The 20,934-nt window shown below is 34.5% G+C and overlaps 1 protein-coding gene across 1 annotated transcript in view; it reads left to right on the top strand.

Annotated features, from left to right (window-relative positions):
- The window catches only part of LOC149789967 (uncharacterized), a 299,468-nt gene that overhangs the window by 62,352 nt on the left and 216,182 nt on the right, over nucleotides 1–20,934 (top strand). Inside the window, exons 5-6 of the mRNA XM_089973148.1 lie at nucleotides 15,763–15,960; nucleotides 18,043–18,131. Coding sequence (XP_089829274.1) covers nucleotides 15,763–15,960; nucleotides 18,043–18,131 — 287 coding nt within the window. The remainder of the gene's footprint in view (nucleotides 1–15,762; nucleotides 15,961–18,042; nucleotides 18,132–20,934) is intronic.

The raw sequence follows: 20,934 nt of genomic DNA, 5'->3' as shown, positions 1-20,934 counted from the left end.
AATAAAAATGTGAAAGGTCAAGGTCATTGTGGCTCAAGCAATAATGGATTTTACATAATTGCATTTGAGTAGGTTCCTTGACTAATCTTTGTGACTGGCTTGCCCTTGGGATAATTTAGAAACTTAAAGATTGTAGGGTCTGGAGGTTAGAGGTCATAGTCATAGTAAATCTGATGCAAAAATGATGGTTTCTCTATGGTATATTTAGCTCAGGATTACACGCTTTATTCAGAGGTTCAGGTCATTGAGACCTGTGGTTAATAATCTCCAGTCAACCACATCCTGTCTACACATTGGAATATGTTCAACACAGGTTAATTATGTACCACTCACAGAGCCTTTATTAGCAATTTGTTTATTTAAATGGTACATGTACGATTGTGTGCATGGTCCATGTGTCAGTGAAGTGATCCTTTATCTGACTGGCTAATCTTGTCAACTCTTCAGTGACAATTTTTTATGATCTTGCATAGGATTGGTTAAGCTTGTCAACTCTTCAGTGACTATATATGATCTTGCATAGGATTGGCTAAGCTTGTCAACTCTTCAGTGACTATATATGATCTTGCATAGGATTGGCAAAGCTTGTCAACTCTTCAGTGACTATATATGATCTTGCATAGGATTGGCTAAGCTTGTCAACTCTTCAGTGACTATATATGATCTTGCATAGGATTGGCTGAGCTTGTCAATATGTCAGTGACTGTTTGTGATTATTTTTTTATCAAACTTAGTGAATGACATAGAATCATCAAGATATCCATTGGATTTTATTTTGAGTGAGGTTTATTTGTATATTTTTATATGTATATTTTTAAATCATACCTTGTACTCAGTTGTCTTGTAGTATATGTTTGTGTCCAACACTTGAGTGTATAGATGCTGTTGACCCTGCTTATTGGGTTTTCCCAAATGGTCTTGGCAAATCTTTACACTTCTCTTATTTGTAAATGTATTGGTGTGTATGTGTATGTGTGTGTTTTGAATATTGTTGTCTGTTCCAGTCTCTAAAGAGTTCTGGGTGGACATTTTTGTGGCTTACATAAAATAAAATGCTGATGTTTTCTTAATATATATGGTGTTTTTATCACCACTTTCTCTATTAATCACAAGAAATGGTACATTTCAGACATGATGAATTGATACTTTTACACTGAAAAATAGAAATAGAAAAATACTATCTGCCAACTATTTGGTACTTTGAGATTTTTGAGACATTATGGATGTTTTTGATTATCTTGTAAAAAAGAAAACAGTGTAATATATATTGCTTTCAAGATGCACATTTTACAGAGAATAAAGTTTCACATATTAGACCACAATAGGAGTTATGAATGTATATTAGACCACAATGGGGTTATGACTGTATATTAGACCACAATGGGGTTATGAATGTATATTAGACCACAATGGGGTTATGAATGTATATTAGACCACAATGGGGTTATGTCTGTATATTAGACCACAATGGGGTTATAACTGTATATTAGACCACAATGGGGTCATGAATGTATATTAGACCACAATGGGGTTATGACTGTATATTAGACCACAATGGGGTTATGACTGTATATTAGACCACAATGGGGTTATAACTGTATATTAGACCACAATGGGGTCATGAATGTATATTAGACCACAATGGGGTTATGAATGTATATTAGACCTCAATGGGGTTATGACTGTATATTAGACCACAATGGGGTTATGACTGTATATTAGACCACAATGGGGTCATGAATGTATATTAGACCACAATGGGGTCATGAATGTATATTAGACCACAGTGGGGTTATGAATGTATATTAGACCACAGTGGGGTTATGACTGTATATTAGACACAATGGGGTCATGAATGTATATTAGACCACAGTGAGGTTATGAATGTATATTAGACCACAGTGGGGTTATGACTGTATATTAGACCACAATGGGGTCATGAATGTATATTAGACCACAGTGGGGTTATGAATGTATATTAGACCACAGTGGGGTTATGACTGTATATTAGACCACAGTGGGGTTATGAATGTATATTAGACCACAATGGGGTTATGACTGTATATTAGACCACAATGGGGTTATGAATGTATATTAGACCACAATGGGGTTATGACTGTATATTAGACCACAATGGGGTCATGAATGTATATTAGACCACAATGGGGTTATGACTGTATATTAGACCACAATGGGGTCATGAATGTATATTAGACCACAATGGGGTTATGACTGTATATTAGACCACAATGGGGTTATGACTGTATATTAGACCACAATGGGGTTATGACTGTATATTAGACCACAATGGGGTTATGACTGTATATTAGACCACAAAATGGGGTTATGAATGTATATTAGACCACAGTGGGGTTATGAATGTATATTAGACACAATGGGGTCATGAATGTATATTAGACCACAATGGGATTATAACTGTATATTAGACCACAATGGGGTTATGACTGTATATTAGACCACAATGGGGTCATGAATGTATATTAGACCACAATGGGGTTATGACTGTATATTAGACCACAATGGGGTTATGACTGTATATTAGACCACAATGGGGTTATGACTGTATATTAGACCACAATGGGGTTATGAATGTATATTAGACACAATGGGGTCATGAATGTATATTAGACCACAATGGGATTATAACTGTATATTAGACCACAATGGGGTTATGACTGTATATTAGACCACAATGGGGTCATGAATGTATATTAGACCACAATGGGGTTATGACTGTATATTAGACCACAATGGGGTTATGACTGTATATTAGACCACAATGGGGTTATGAATGTATATTAGACCACAGTGGGGTTATGAATGTATATTAGACACAATGGGGTCATGAATGTATATTAGACCACAATGGGGTTATGACTGTATATTAGACCACAATGGGGTTATGACTGTATATTAGACCACAATGGGGTTATGACTGTATATTAGACCACAATGGGGTTATGAATGTGTATTAGACCACTGTGGGGTTATGAATGTATATTAGACACAATGGGGTCATGAATGTATATTAGACCACAATGGGATTATAACTGTATATTAGACCACAATGGGGTCATGAATGTATATTAGACCACAATGGGGTTATGACTGTATATTAGACCACAATGAGGTCATGAATGTATATTAGACCACAATGGGGTTATGACTGTATATTAGACCACAATGGGATTATAACTGTATATTAGACCACAATGGGGTTATGACTGTATATTAGACCACAATGGGGTTATGACTGTATATTAGACCACAATGGGGTTATGACTGTATATTAGACCACAATGGGGTTATGAATGTATATTAGACCACAATGGGGTTATGAATGTATATTAGACCACAATGGGGTTATGAATGTATATTAGACACAATGGGGTCATGAATGTATATTAGACCACAATGGGATTATAACTGCATATTAGACCACAATGAGGTTATGAATGTATATTAGACCACAATGGGGTTATGACTGTATATTAGACCACAATGGGGTTATGAATGTATATTAGACCACAGTGGGGTTATGAATGTATATTAGACACAATGGGGTCATGACTGTATATTAGACCACAATGGGGTTATGACTGTATATTAGACCACAATGGGGTTATGACTGTATATTAGACCACAATGGGGTTATGACTGTATATTAGACCACAATGGGGTTATGAATGTATATTAGACCACTGTGGGGTTATGAATGTATATTAGACACAATGGGGTCATGAATGTATATTAGACCACAATGGGATTATAACTGTATATTAGACCACAATGGGGTCATGAATGTATATTAGACCACAATGGGGTTATGGCTGTATATTAGACCACAATGGGGTCATGAATGTATATTAGACCACAATGGGGTTATGACTGTATATTAGACCACAATGGGATTTTAACTGTATATTAGACCACAATGGGGTTATGACTGTATATTAGACCACAATGGGGTTATGACTGTATATTAGACCACAATGGGGTTATGAATGTATATTAGACCACAGTGGGGTTATGAATGTATATTAGGCACAATGGGGTCATGAATGTATATTAGACCACAATGGGATTATAACTGTATATTAGACCACAATGGGGTTATGAATGTATATTAGACCACAATGGGGTTATGAATGTATATTAGACCACTGTGGGATTATGAATGTATATTAGACACAATGGGGTCATGAATGTATATTAGACCACAATGGGATTATAACTGTATATTAGACCACAATGGGGTCATGAATGTATATTAGACCACAATGGGGTTATGACTGTATATTAGACCACAATGGGATTATAACTGTATATTAGACCACAATGGGGTTATGACTGTATATTAGACCACAATGGGGTTATGACTGTATATTAGACCACAATGGGGTTATGACTGTATATTAGACCACAATGGGCTTATGAATGTATATTAGACCACAGTGGGGTTATGAATGTATATTAGACACAATGGGGTCATGAATGTATATTAGACCACAATGGGATTATAACTGTATATTAGACCACAATGGGGTTATGACTGTATATTAGACCACAATGGGGTTATGAATGTATATTAGACCACAATGGGGTTATGACTGTATATTAGACCACAATGGTGTTATGAATGTATATTAGACCACAATGGGGTCATGAATGTATATTACACCACAGTGGGGTTATGAATGTATATTAGACCACAATGGGGTCATGAATGTATATTAGACCACAATGGGGTCATGAATGTATATTAGACACAATGGGGTCATGAATGTATATTAGACCACAATGGGGTTATGAATGTATATTAGACCACAATGGGGTTATGACTGTATATTAGACCACAATGGGGTTATGACTGTATATTAGACCACAGTGGGGTTATGAATGTATATTAGACCACAATGGGGTTATGAATGTATATTAGACCACAATGGGATTATAACTGTATATTAGACCACAATGGGGTTATGAATGTATATTAGACCACAATGGGGTCATGAATGTATATTAGACCACAATGGGGTCATGAATGTATATTAGACACAATGGGGTCATGAATGTATATTAGACCACAATGGGGTTATGAATGTATATTAGACCACAATGGGGTTATGACTGTATATTAGACCACAATGGGGTTATGACTGTATATTAGACCACAGTGGGGTTATGACTGTATATTAGACCACAATGGGGTTATGAATGTATATTAGACCACAATGGGATTATAACTGTATATTAGACCACAATGGGATTATAACTGTATATTAGACCACAATGGGGTTATGACTGTATATTAGACCACAATGGGGTTATGACTGTATATTAGACCACAATGGGGTTATGACTGTATATTAGACCACAATGGGGTCATGAATGTATATTAGACACAATGGGGTCATGAATGTATATTAGACCACAATGAGGTTATGAATATATATTAGACCACAGTGGGGTTATGAATGTATATTAGACCACAATGGGGTTATGAATGTATATTAGACCACAATGGGGTTATGAATGTATATTAGACCACAATGGGGTCATGAATGTATATTAGACCACAATGGGGTTATGACTGTATATTAGACCACAATGGGGTTATGACTGTATATTAGACCACAATGGGATTATAACTGTATATTAGACCACAATGGGGTTATGACTGTATATTAGACCACAATGGGGTTATGAATGTATATTAGACACAACGGGGTCATGAATGTATATTAGACCACAATGGGGTCATGAATGTATATTAGACCACAATGGGGTTATGACTGTATATTAGACCACAGTGGGGTTATGAATGTATATTAGACCACAATGGGGTTATGAATGTATATTAGACCAGAATGGGGTTATGACTGTATATTAGACCACAATGGGGTTATGACTGTATATTAGACCACAATGGGGTTATGAATGTATATTAGACCACAATGGGGTCATGAATGTATATTAGACCACAATGGGGTTATGACTGTATATTAGACCACAATGGGGTCATGAATGTATATTAGACCACAATGGGGTTATGAATGTATATTAGACCACAATGGGATTTTACTGTATATTAGACCACAATGGGGTTATGAATGTATATTAGACCACAATGGGGTTATGAATGTATATTAGACCACAATGGGGTTATGACTGTATATTAGAGCACAATGGGGTTATGACTGTATATTAGACCACAATGGGATCATGAATGTATATTAGACCACAATGGGGTTATGACTGTATATTAGACCACAATGGGATTATAACTGTATATTAGACCACAATGGGGTTATGAATGTATATTAGACCACAATGGGGTTATGACTGTATATTAGACCACAATGGGATTATAACTGTATATTAGACCACAATGGGGTTATGAATGTATATTAGACCACAATGGGGTTATGACTGTATATTAGACCACAATGGGGTTATGACTGTATATTAGACCACAGTGGGGTTATGAATGTATATTAGACCACAATGGGATTATGACTGTATATTAGACCACAATGGGGTTATGACTGTATATTAGACCACAATGGGGTTATGACTGTATATTAGACCACAATGGGATTATAACTGTATATTAGACCACAGTGGGGTTATGAATGTATATTAGACCACAATGGGGTTATGAATGTATATTAGACCACAATGGGGTTATGACTGTATATTAGACCACAATGGGATTATAACTGTATATTAGACCACAGTGGGGTTATGAATGTATATTAGACCACAATGGGGTTATGAATGTATATTAGACCACAATGGGGTTATGACTGTATATTAGACCACAATGGGATCATGAATGTATATTAGACCACAATGGGGTTATGAATGTATATTAGACCACAATGGGGTTATGACTGTATATTAGACCACAATGGGGTTATGACTGTATATTAGACCACAGTGGGGTTATGAATGTATATTAGACCACAGTGGGGTTATGACTGTATATTAGACCACAATGGGGTCATGAATGTATATTAGACCACAATGGGGTTATGACTGTATATTAGACCACAATGGGGTTATGACTGTATATTAGACCACAATGGGGTCATGACTGTATATTAGACCACAATGGGATCATGAATGTATTTTAGACCAAAATAGGGTTATGAATGTGTTGTAAGTTGTTAAGGTCCAACTAGACTGCTCTGGTGGTCTAGTGGTTAGAGTGTCCACCTTGGATGTGAGAGGTTGTGGGTTTGAACCCTGGCTGAGGCATACTAAAGACTTATAAAAATGGTACTAGCAGCTGCCTCGCTTGGTACTCAGCATTAAGACGTTAGTGTTAGGACTGGTCGGCCTGGTCTCAGGATAATGTGATTGGGTGGGACGTCATGCTACATGCCTGCGGCATGATGTTGAGGTGGTAGACATCACTTTTGCCATCTTGAAAATGTATACTATGTGAATAAAATAATTACAAAATTAATTAAAGATGAAAATGAAATTATTACCAGTCAGTTTGTTATTCTAGGGGAAGTAAAAGAATATTATAACATCTGTATAATGAGGAAGATGTAGAAGACATATACTTAGAGGACCTTCTACAAAAATATGAAATTCCTAGGCTTAACCATGAGCAATCTTTAGATCCAAGGGCAATGTTACAAACATGAAAGTTTTTGATTGTTTATAAAGTATGAAAAATAGCAAAAGCTCAGAATCAGATGGTTTCACAGTTGCCTTTTTTAAAAAGTCTTTTGAGTTGAATATTGGAGAATTCGTATTTTGAACAATTAATGAAACGTGAAACTGGATCATTCTCAACTGATTGATGGAAATTTATTCATAATGTACTTTTTTTTTAACTTTTTGGACTACGAACTAGGCCAAAACCTTTTAGTGTCATACCTCATCTGCAGTTTTACAAAATGGCTTTCTGCCATAGTTTTTTTCATAATTTCCAGAGGTTGTCAAAATGTGATCCAGTTTCCCCCATATCTTATTATGTGCAGAAACACTACCTAATCTATTAAAAAAATAACAGAAATATAAAAAGTATCAAGCTAAAGGAAACAGAATATTTATTGTCACAGTTTACATATGATATTATCACTCATTTTAATCCTTGGAATCTATGTAGAAATATTAAACTTCTTTGCAAGCCTTTCAGAACAGAAACTTACATCGCCATAATGACATCCAGAAGCAAGAAGTACAGTGCTGAAACATTTCATCACAGTTAAAATTACAGTGGGCGACTGAATTTATATCATTCAGCATCCGATTTTCAGTGGATTTGGATAAAATAATAAAGAAGAAAATTGAAAATATAATAGAAATGATAAAAAAAAATTAAAATATTGAGAAGCAATCCTTAACACCAGTTGGTCAAGTATGTTTTAAAAACCTTAATTATTCCAAAGCATAATCGTTTGTTCATCACATTACCAAATCCTCTGCAAATTGTAACAGAGAATCAAATGAATTATTTTTCACCTTTATATGAATGACAAAAGTGGACAAAATTAAAAGAGACTATAGTTCAGACTTTTTCCAAATGTGGCTTGGTGATGATAAATATTGATAAAATTATATTACTTTTGCAAATAACATTGATTCATAGAGTTCCACCTAGAAGAAAATTGGCCAATTTTTTTGCATGTGAAATATGTAAGATTAATATCAAGAGGTGAAAATGTGATGTATTACTTGTCTAGGCTCTCGTACACAGTAATGAGAAAAGAGTAAAGACAACAAGCTTTGTAAAATTTAATAAATAATTTATTTCCCTAGAAAAAACAAGGTAAAAATTAAAAATAAAACTTATGGTTTTAGGAATCAAATCCAAAATAATCCAAGAATTAAAAATTTAAAGTCTTGTAATAAATTGTTCTAATGAATTTGAGTTCTCGAGTCCTGATGAAAATCCAAAATGGAAGGCAAAGATGTATATTGTAGCCAGTATAGTACATGTTTTGACGTGTCAACTGTTCTTTGTTGTACCACAGGAGATAATATTCAGTTGTTTGAATTCTGAATAAAATTTCAATACATCTCTTTGTCCAAGAATTCTGTGAGAGCACTTAACGATTCCCAGGTGAAAGAATTAATCTTTTAGAATCCAAATAATTTGAAGAAAAATTTAAATGTAACTCCAGCTGGTCACAACAGAAAAAAACATGACCTTGATGTCAAAGTGTTTTAAAAGTCCAACTGAGATTATTTCTCAAAACACCTGTATTAAACCTGACTACAGCACAATTCTGGTAAAACCAGAATTTTGAAATAGAGGCTATTACTTGTAAAAAGTCACGTACACCCAGTACAGCCTCGATTCCACCCTAAAATACCACACTAGAAATGAATTTAAAAATTTTTTTATAAATGAAGTTGTTTATTTCAACTGTTACTAATTTTGAATCAAGGTCAGGAACTAGGTCAGCATAAAGACACAAAGTTCTATTATTAGGTGTTTACGAAAAATCAGTCAGGTCAAACTAAGTTCTTGAAAATGTCAAATTCCAGTAAACAAAATTACATTACTATAACATGTAATGGGATAAAAAATTAAAACTAACAAACAAACAATTAAATCAATCAAATATAAATTAAATTAAATATATATAACAGATTACATTATCCAAAAATACCCACCAATGCTTTTTGATGTGATCTTTTATTGGTTTGTAATCTGTAGATAGAGAAAAATATACCCCATACATGAGAAGATCTTATGAAAGCAAGTTTATGGATGAACAAAGTAGCAATTTTCTATTGAAAATGGTTTGAACATTATGTATTATCCTTAATGATCATGGAATGATTATTGATTTTGATAGCTTTAAAGCTAAATATGGTCTTAACATGAATTTCCCTGCCTTTCAAGTATAATTCAGTGTGTATGTGTAAAGTTCTTATGTAAAAGGTTACAGTTGGATATAATGACACTGGTCAGACCTTTAATCTCTTTCCATTTAGAAGTTGTATTTTACAACAACAAAGGATGTAATAAAGACGATTACAAGTCACTTTTAATAATAATAAAAATAATGAGGACTTTGTACAGTGTCTAATCTTTAGAAGCTCTAAGCACTTTACAACATTGGACAACAGCTAGATAATGATATGATTACAAAAAACAAACACCATGAAATTAGAAAATAGAAAACATGCTGAAAATATCTAAGGTAAGGAAACATAATATTAGGTTTTAAGTCTGTTTTTGCAATCAGAATAGATGAGTTTTAAGAGTGCTCTTGAATGAGATCACTATGTCTTTGTGTCTAAGTTCCACGTTGCTGGGCCCTGGTATGCAAAAGAACATTGTCCATATGACTTCATTTTCATAGTGGGAATAATGAGAATATGAATGTCAGAAGAGGAGCGTAAGTATCTTGCTGGTGTGTACACATGGGTGAGGTCAGATAGGTATATTGGACTGGAGTCTGTCAGTGAAACGTAGCACAGAGAACAAATTTTGTGTTTGATTCTGGATCGTATGGATAGCCAGTGTAGGGTACAGAGGAGGGGGGAGGTGTGCTCCGATTGTGGTATTCTCCAGATGATCCGAGCAGCTGTCTTTTGAACTTTTTGAAGTTTCTTGAGTAGATATTGAGATGAACCAGACAGAAATGAGTTACAATAGTCCAGTCTTGAAAGTACTAATGAACACACAAGTTTTTTAGTGGCATCAGCTGATAGATAATTGTGAATGGAGCTGATGCGTCTCAGCTCAAGATATCAAAAAGGATGTTAGACCAACTAGTGAAAATAAAGACTGAAATTTTTCAATTTGAATATGGTTATGGCCAAACAAATACTGAAGTATTTAGAATAAAAGAAACTCAAAAGTACAATGATTTCAATTTTGTGTTACTCTTAGAATTTTGCCAATGATTTTATGTCTGTTAAAATACAGTTGTCTGATACTGATGTATGTAGTTTTTGCAAGCATTTCCCAGAAACTGAATACTGCATTTGTTTAGGAATGTAATGTGATAATCAGGCTGTGGAATTGTGTGTCCCACTGGATTCAAAATAAAGTGAACATAGATGTTGGGCCAAGTGCAAAAACTGTTATATTAGGAGATACAAGTAGAGATGGAATATATGAACAACATTTTGTTTTCTTCAAGCCAAATACTACATCTATATAAACATGAAGAAAGGGGATATGCCAAGGTTAGATGGGTTAAAAGTGTTTCTTAAAGGCCACTATAATTTGAAAAAATATATTGCAATCAAATCTGAAAAGAAACAAACATTTATGTTGATTTGGGAATACTGGGAATCTTTAATTTCACCATAACTAAGAAAGATGTGTTGTAGTTCAAATGCGTGTTTAATAGCATCATGGTATAGTGTATACTGTATTTGCAATATAAGCTTAAAGCTAAAAAAATTAATATGTATTTCGATCTGATTTGATGGTAAACAAGAATCAAAGACTATTATATCACAAAGTTTTGTCTCTTAGATACTGACTATCTGTATTTGTCTATCTCGATTATGCATAGAAAAGCAGATTGTATGCTTATTTGTTTTTGTTCTCTCTACGTACACTACCTTTATTGTGGAGACCCCGAGTGGCAGAGGGGTCTAAAGTGCTCTCCGTTACTGATCACTGTCATCTCACCTCTTTGTGTGTTCGAGTCTCAGATTCGGCCAATGTAGATATGTGAGAAAGCTTGCCAGTAGCTTCTCGTGGGTCAGTGGTTCTTTCCGGGGTTTTCCCGGGTTCTTCCACCACTATTAATACTGGCTGCCATGTATAGCCTATCCTGTGCTGAAAAATGCATTAAACCCTACAACAACAACTACATTTATTGTCCGTAGATTAGATTATGTTTGTAAGGTGACTTTGGGATGGTGTTCCTCAGCCCAATAGTCATCCTATTATTGGGATAATAAAAGATAATATACTAAAAGGATAGGTTTATTATATGTATTTCTGATCCAAATTTTTTCAGACTTAGTACATTTTCGAGATGTTGGATGAGTTTTACTATGGGCACAACCAATGAATATTTTTATAAGGTGATCTTGCATCTTATTGGATTTATTTTTTACCACAATGGAAATTATTTTTAAAAAAATAGGATTTTGATATGTTTTGTTAAACAAACTTGTATCATTAAGATTTCTTTTGGGTTTAATTGTGAGCAACGTCCTTGGATATTAATGACATGATCTTTCTCTGATTGATCTATCTTGTCATCAGTGTAGCAGTTATACTTTTAATGAGTTTTGATCAAACTTGATAAGTAGGCCTATATCATCAAGATGTTGGATGCGCTTCATTATGAGTTTTGATCAAACTTGATAAGTAGGCCTATATCATCAAGATGTTGGATGTGCTTCATTATGAGCTTAATCCACACATACTTATGAGGCCATGTTATATCAGTCTGTCTGATCTTTTGACCACTCAGAAAAACAAATTTTACTTGAATTTTGTTCAAATGTTGGAAATAAACTTGTATCTTCATTTTCTTAGGTTCTGTATATTTGTTTTTGTCTATCTAGAATATGCATCAAAAACAGATTGTGTACTATAATGCATGTGTGCTTGTGTGTGTCTTTCTCTCTGTCAGAGAGAGACTCTCTCTTTCTTTATGTGTGCACTACATTTATTGTTCCTTTTTGATTGTAAAGTGACCATGGAATGGTGTTCCCCAACCCAATGGTCAGCCATTACTAGAATAATAAAAAGTAGTATATTTTTTTTAAAAAAAACCAAAAACAAAAGGTTTATGCATATTAGCAAAAGGATCTGATTGGCTGAACAACATACCTCTCAGGAAACAATATTTCTGATCCAGTTTTAGTCAGACTTCCTATATTATCAAGTTGTTGGTTGAGTTATACTAGGAGGAAAACCTATGAATATTTATAAGGTGATCTTGCATCTGATCTTGAAAATGTATTTTTTTAAGGTAGGATTTTCATAATTCATGCTTACCTGCCCCCCCCCCCCAACTTATATTATTCAGATTTCTATTGAGTAAAACTGTGAGCAAGGTCCATGGATATTAATAACATGATCTTTCTACAGTTGATCTTGTCAAAAATGTAGCAGATACACTTTCAATCAGTTTTGATCAAACTTGATAAGTAGGCCTATATCTTGAAGATGATGGATGAGTTTGCTTATGAGCTTAATCCATACATACTTATGAGGTAGTCTCACATCTGATTGTCAGATTTTCGTACCACTATGGGAAATACACTTATATCATCATTGTTTTGGGTTATGTAATAGTGAGATCTGGTGATACATACATGTATTAATGGGATGATCTTGCAGCTGATTGTCTTGTCTAGTTATCTCTCTAGATCTAGTACTATACTTTCCATGGTGTTCTGATTAAACTTGGTTAATAGGTTTTATATCATCAGCATCTTAGATGAGTTTCACTGTGAGCAGGAGACGGCATACTAACTATGCCTTTATATTTGGAAAGAACTTTGATCTGGACGTAGTGAGATAAGTAAAATTAACATGATATAAAGCTTGGGAGATATGGTAGTTTACAAAGGTTGTGTTCTTACAGTACTACATAAGCCTGGTAATGGAATGATCGACCCTTAAGTTATGTTAAGAAAAGTGAGCAATATAATGCTGCCTTGGGCCTCTTGTTATAGTATTACAGCCTGTATTGTGCCTTTCATTTTACTCTTTCATTTTCATGTGTGTTGTATAAATACAGATCCTATCTAGCTCACCTCAACAAAGTTGAGATAACTGTAGCTCTACCAATACCCTTGGTGATGTCATCAGTGTCAGGACAGATAAAAACAAAAACTACATGGTATAACACTCTGAATGAATGGCAACCATTCTTTCCTCCTTGGTATTAAGCAACCATTTAGACAGGGTTCCATAGCATTTAACCCCAGGGGAGGGGACTGAAGGGACTAACTTTACACATATACATTCTAGGTCTTTGCACACTGCAAAATGTTGTTGTTCCTGCAGTCTTACAACTTTTGAGAGGTGCATGTTGATGAGTGCTATACACTTATCAAAAAACATAGGTCACAATGACCAATGTTTTATAATTCACTAACTTTGGTTAAATTTTGTGGTGTAGGTTTATTTCTCAATCTGTTCTCATTCTGTAATCGTCAAACTGTATGATTTTATGCTACTCTATTTTTATCAGTCTTACACAAAGGAAAGTCATTGTGCCCTACATTTCACATTTTCCTACATGTACTGGCTTATGTTAGGGCTTTTAGTTTAACACATGCCCCAAACGCTTTTTTACATGCTGTATATATTCTGTTATAATACCTAGGTTCACGAAACTTTGTAAGGAGGTAAATCTTGGTGACAATGAGTAGAACACCATCATCACAAAAGTATGTCACTCATACCTATATTTCATTTTTTTTCAAGCTGTGTTCATGCTAGAATCATTAAACTGAAGAGTTGTATGCATCTCAATCAGTAGTACATCCTTACCACACAAGACTGTCACTGTGACCTACATTCACATTTAATGGCTTTGGTTAAGATTTTAGTTTAGATCATGATCAAATTGTGTTATTTTGCGACTTGTACATTAACGGGACTTGGCGAGGGGAAGAATCTTTATGAGTATGACCACAAAAGTATGTCACACTCACCAGTTAAAAAGTTCACATTTAGAATTTATAAAATAATACAAGTTTTCAATTAAAGAAAAAAAAATTACAAAAAATCTCTAGTAAGATAAGGGGCAAATGTAACTTTAGTCTGAATTTATTTTCTGCATGATAATGTTTATAATGGCTACTGGATGTTAGTAAAGTACATTGGTAAGCTCATTGATTACCCTCAGGGTTTTTTGTTTTTCACTGTTATATCGTCAAGATGATTTTTGCTAAAAAATCAGTTTCTTTTTTTTATTGAAAATGACTTATAAAAGTCACAAACATTCTGCAGATTATAGCGCGTTGTGTTTTTTATAATTTTCAATGTAGCTGTAACAGTTTATCAGTCATATCACTTCAGTGTCTGCAGTGTGGCAGTTTACAGTGATGTCTAGCACTGGGGCATCATGCCACAGACATAAGATCCTGTCCCACCCAGTCACACTATCCTGACACCAGGCTGACCAGTCCTAACACTAACTTCTTAATGCTAAGTGCCAAGCGAGGCAGATGCTAATACCATTTTTATAAGTCTTTGGTATGATTTGGCTGGGGTTTGAACCCGTTACCTCCAGCATCTGAAGCAGATGCTCTAACCACTAAGCCATCTGAGTGCTCCAGCAGATTATAGCATGTCTGTAGTATATTTGCTGCTGCACTATGACATTCACTATAGACATACGCATTTCCAAGGAAATACACATTTTCTTAATTTAAATAAAATTTTTGAATTACTGGAGTGGTAAAAATTATCTGAGTGTGTGTAGGGTGAGTAGGTGGGTGAAGGTGGGGTGGGTGGGGGTGGGGTGGGTGCTTGGTGGGGGGGGTATGTATGTATGTATGTATACAACAACTTTAGAAGAAATAATTCCTTCTAAATGAATGCATATATGAGACACCACAGGATAAAAAGCAAAGATGATGTTATCAGAGTTTGTTTACTTATTTCTAGCTATGTCTCATAATATTCAGCATATTGTATTTCTATTAATTTTTAAACTAATGTTTCTACAGATTCATGAGAAGGTAAAATTTATAAAATTTTCCAAAATGTAAACCCATTACTTGAAACTCATTATTTGTCACCTCATTTTATCTTTCCTTTCTTTTGCACAGGTGATCCCTCGCCAGAGGTGGTGTGGTACAGGGAAGGTGAGGAACTGGACCGTGAAGATTACTGGCGGAGATTTATGAAGGAGGGTTTCCATCACCTTGAAGTTAAAAATCCCACTCTTTTAGATGAGGGCCAGTTTGCCTGCCGACTTCAGAATGATGCTGGATTTGCTGTCCATGTTTTCACATTCAGACGGCAAGGTCAGTGGTCCAATGTCTACATACATAGCCTATCGTTCTATCGTTATTATGTACTTTTGAAATAGTGACCAATGTATGATGAAGTTGTCTGCATTGGAAACATTTGCATTGGAGAGAATGTTGGCATACCTCTTGGGTCCTTTCATGTACTGTGATTGAAATTTTTTTGCAAGTTGCAATTATGGAAACTATGCAATAAAGCAGACAATTTATACAATGGCTGCTCACAAGTGCTTGAAAAATAAGGCTGTACTAGTCCAAAGTAAACTAACTTTAGCAGTTATTAAAATACAGAATAGGAATTTTGCCAGCTTGGACAATACCGCTTCTAAAAGTGCAATAAATTAATTATAAAATCAGGAAAAAAAAATAACATTTATGGGCATGTTTTTGTTTTTCTTCCAATTTACCTTGAAATGTGTGAAAATTTCCAAGTGGAACTTGAAGTCTTTGAGAGATGCACATCTGAAGGAAGCCAGTTAACTGTATAATCTTAACTAATATTACACCCATCAGTCAATATTAAAGGGAATTATTAAAGTCATTTTTACAATACCTATGGTATACAGTGTCTTTTTAAAAAAAACTAATAAAACTAGTGAGGAAAACCTGGAAAATTGTTTCTTCTTTAAAATTCAAACCCTATGCAAAGTGTGAAACTGTTGAGCAGAACTTGGAAGCTTTTCTTTCATAAAGAGGCATTTTAACTCCCCATGTCTGGCATTTTGGAGGACCATTTGTCTACAGAAAAGAAGTCTGGTGTTTCACATTTTTGTGAAATCTACTGACATGGTATTAAGTCTCATATTAAAAAGCTTTTAAAGTTTTATTAATTTGAGGTTGAAACTATACAGATTTGTCACCAACCTCAAAAGCCTCAAGTCAGTGACATTTGATCCTGTTCTGACTAAAGCGATTCACAAGTAAACTTTGTTTCTTAAAATTTCATTACTCAATTGTTGAAATCACTATATTACAAGGATCTTTGCACAATTACAAGCAAAATGGTTCAGCAGAATAGATTGCGAAATAAGTGCAGGATAATCAATGGGAGATAACTTTGATTTTCTTCTAACAAGGTTGTAAGGATGCAGATTCATTATTTCACTTGATTATGTAAAAATTTGTGAAGCTTTGCCATCTAGTGAACACAGTTTGCTCAGTTTAAAAATTGTTTCATTCAAATGAATTCTTTTTTTTAATCCATGAACATAAATATGCTGAGACTTGAAGATCCTTTTTCTTGTAGTGTTTTCATCAAGTTTGAGTCGTTGTGTTCACGTTTTATCACGTGCGATTCAATAGGAATACAATAATATGCAGAAAGAGGAGACACCTGGCTATGTGTAACACCTGTCTCAAAATATTCATTTCTTATTAGCTCTGTATTTTCATAGTTACTGCTGTTACCACCATCTTTGGCCAATATACAATACACCATTATTACACATTCTTGGTTTGTTGGCATTACAAACTAAGGAAGACAGCTCATGGAATTCAATAGATATTGCTTGGACAAAGCACTAAAATATCTGTTCGATTGGCCAAGGTTTAGATAGGGTTAACATATCAGAACCTTGACTAGCGAAGATGTCATTGCTAGTACCAATAAACAATATAGTTACAATGTATTGTGCAATGGATTGAATAATTCAGAAAATGTGAATGTGACATTTAAGGCAGCTATAGTGCCTTCATCTTTCCCTCAGACTGACTTGGAATTTTTTTTCTTCTTTTTGTTCATTTTTAAAACATGCACTCCTGACTGAAAATAAGAAAATTAGGTGCAAAAGTGCATGTTATACACAGCTAAATACAGTATTGTAACTACTAGTATATCTACTAATACTACTGCACATACTACTACTAGTTCTGCTGCTGCTGCTGCTACTAATGAGGCAGTTTTATTACTACTGCTGACACTACTACAACCGCAACTGCTATTTTATTTATTAGAACTACTACCACATTTAGTCCTTTTCTTTTAATAAAACTTCTCACATAAAATAAAATTGTGGTTAGGATTTTTCGTAGTTGCAGATGAATACTTACATGAACAACCAATTTTTATTTTTGTTTCAGGTGACAAAATAGTATGTTCTGAGGTTTCTACAGAAGAAATTCGATTCATTGCTTCGCCAAAGTTAAACCTGGAAATCACAGAATCACAGGTTAGTACATGTATTATGGTGTACACATTTCAGTCCATCTTTGTCATGAAGGTTGTTAAAATATAACCTAATAAATACAATTTTGTTCTGTACATTTTACTGAAAATTAAAGATATTCATTAATAATGAAGATGCTGAATCAGCAAACTGTTTAGTGATTCTAATAGATTAATGATATTCATTAATAATGAAGATGCTGAATCAGCAAGCTGTTTAGTGATTCTAATAGATTAATGATATTAAGATTAATAGAACAGTCAGGAATTTCCATTTCTCTTTGTTTATTCCAATGAGGGGAACTTTGCCATCTCTGTTTTGATGAGAGTGTTGGATATATTTTTGTCTGAAGACATACATTCAATATAAGTGATACCAGGATTACGTTAGTGTAACCTGCCTCAGGAGTGTTGCATACCTTTATTAGGTGTAAGTAGAATTACCAGATTATTAATTCTTCAAATACATTCAGCAAGGATAAAAAATTGACTACAAAATGATTGTGACCATGTACAGAAGCTGCAAACAACTGGCACGTTTATGACAAAGTCACCAATACAATAAAATGCGAATTAGCCAAACATTTTAGCAGATGATGAATTTTTTTCTGAAAAATTGCATCTATAAAATCATATATAGAAAGTCATGTTTGGAAATCATGTCTTGAAAATCACATCTGGAAAATCTATTTGAAGAATGATAACTTGGAATTTTTAAGGATGATAACATGGAATTTGCAGCAATAATAAACATCTTGAACATTCATATTTTTGAAAGCAATCAGAATCACAATAAAGATACATAGGTTGGTATCTTGAAGATCTTGTTATTGCTACTCCTTCTTTTATCAGCACGGGATGTTCAGCATAAGGCTTGTTTGTTCCGTTGGTGCCAGTCTGACCTCCAATATGGCTGCCATGGTAGCCCTTTAGAAACGTTTGTTATTGCAACTCCTCAATGGATGGTCATTCGGACATAGGGCTTCACCAAAAGATTTCTTAGAATGTATAGTTGAGCATTAAATTTGTAATGATTTTAATCTAATATGGCTGCAACAGTGGACAATTTGAAATCTTGACTTTTTTACTAAAAAATATCAGAGTTGGTTTCAGCTCACAGCAGTTACAAAGAATGGTTTTATCTTTGAAATCATGAAAATTCTTTTCAGCCAGTAGAGCATCTATCTGTCTGGGGGACTCTTTTGTTTGTTACCCTTACAGATAAGATGCTACCATTCATACAAGCTTTTGTAGAAATATGAGGTTGAACCAACACTGTACTTTATAACTCTATAGACTGCAGACAGTTGGTACATGTTACGTCTTTGTTGTAACTCTATAGACTGCAGACAGTGTGGTTGCTCTATAGACTGCAGACAGTGGGGTACATTTTAAATCTTGGTTGTAACTCCATAGAATGCCAACAGTGGGGTACATGTTATGTCTTGGTTGTAACTCTATAGACTGCAGACAATGGGGTAACTCTATAGACTGCAGACAGTGGGGTACATGTTACATCTTGGTTGTAACTCTGTAGACTGCAGACAGTGGGGTAGCTCTATAGACTACAGACAGTGGGTTACATGTTACATCTTGGTTGTAACTCTAGATTGCAGACAGTGGGGTAACTCTGTAGACTGCAGACAGTGGGGTACATGTTACATCTTGGTTGTAACTCTATAGACTGCAGACAGTAGGGTACATGTTACATCTTGGTTGTAACTCTGTAGACTGCAGACATTGGGGTATATGTTACATCTTGATTGTAACTCTATAGACTGCAGACAGTGGGGTAACTCTTTAGACTGCAGACAGTGGGGTAACTCTATAGACTGCAGACAGTGGGGTAACTCTATAGACTTCAGACAGTGGGTTACATGTTACATCTTGGTTGTAACTCTATAAAATAAACACTGCTTGATGTAGAAAATGTTAACTATTTTCCCAGTTGAAACATTCTGACACCAAACTGATTTACAGAATTTGGAAATGTGTCAGAAATTATGTTGGTACTATCTATTTTTTAGACGCATGATGAACTGGGTCAAAGTTCCCAACAAGGTTTAAACTCAGTCAGGAATTTTTAACAGTGGCATAAAAGTTTGGGATGTAACACTTATAACCCAAACATTTTGCTCTTATTTGGTGAAAAATAAATTTATAAGTTATTGATATATTTATGATGATCTGAGCATGATTTTGAATGTGTGTCTATGGGAATTACGACAGCATTTGATCATGACACTCATATTGCAGACATGATCAAACTTTACAACTTTTTCTGAGCATGATTTTGAATGTGTGTCTTTGGGCATTATGCCAGCATTTAATCATGACACCCGTATTGCAGTCATGATCAAACTTTACAACTTTTGCTGGAAAATGTTAGTATGTGTTTTACCAAATCATCTATGTGGATATGTAGATGCAGTGATCTGATTATAATCTTTTGACTTTGTACATAAAATAATGTCAGCTTGTAGGCAAAATATCTCCAGCATAGGTTGACCAAACTGGACCGAATGTGATTTACAGATCACTTAGGAAGCTTCCAAGACCTGAATATGTTCTTCTGGCATTGACTTGGTTTTCATGGTCAAAGAATTAAATTCTGTTTAGTGAGGGGAAGACAGCTAATGTAATTCACTAAATCATTTACCTTCTTTTTTTACTATATATTTGTTTCATGGAACCCAGAATAGTACAGCACAGACTTGATTGTGTGAAACCATGCTATCCGAGTACAGTCTATAGTCTCATTAATGTGTGTGTGTATGTGTGTGATTTGGATTTTTAATGTAGCTTTA

The sequence above is a fragment of the Sinohyriopsis cumingii genome, chromosome 10 (genome assembly GCF_028554795.1).
Source record: "Sinohyriopsis cumingii isolate HCF-2022 chromosome 10, ASM2855479v2, whole genome shotgun sequence".
NCBI lineage: Eukaryota > Metazoa > Mollusca > Bivalvia > Unionida > Unionidae > Sinohyriopsis > Sinohyriopsis cumingii.
This window is presented reverse-complemented; position numbering and strand designations above follow the sequence as displayed.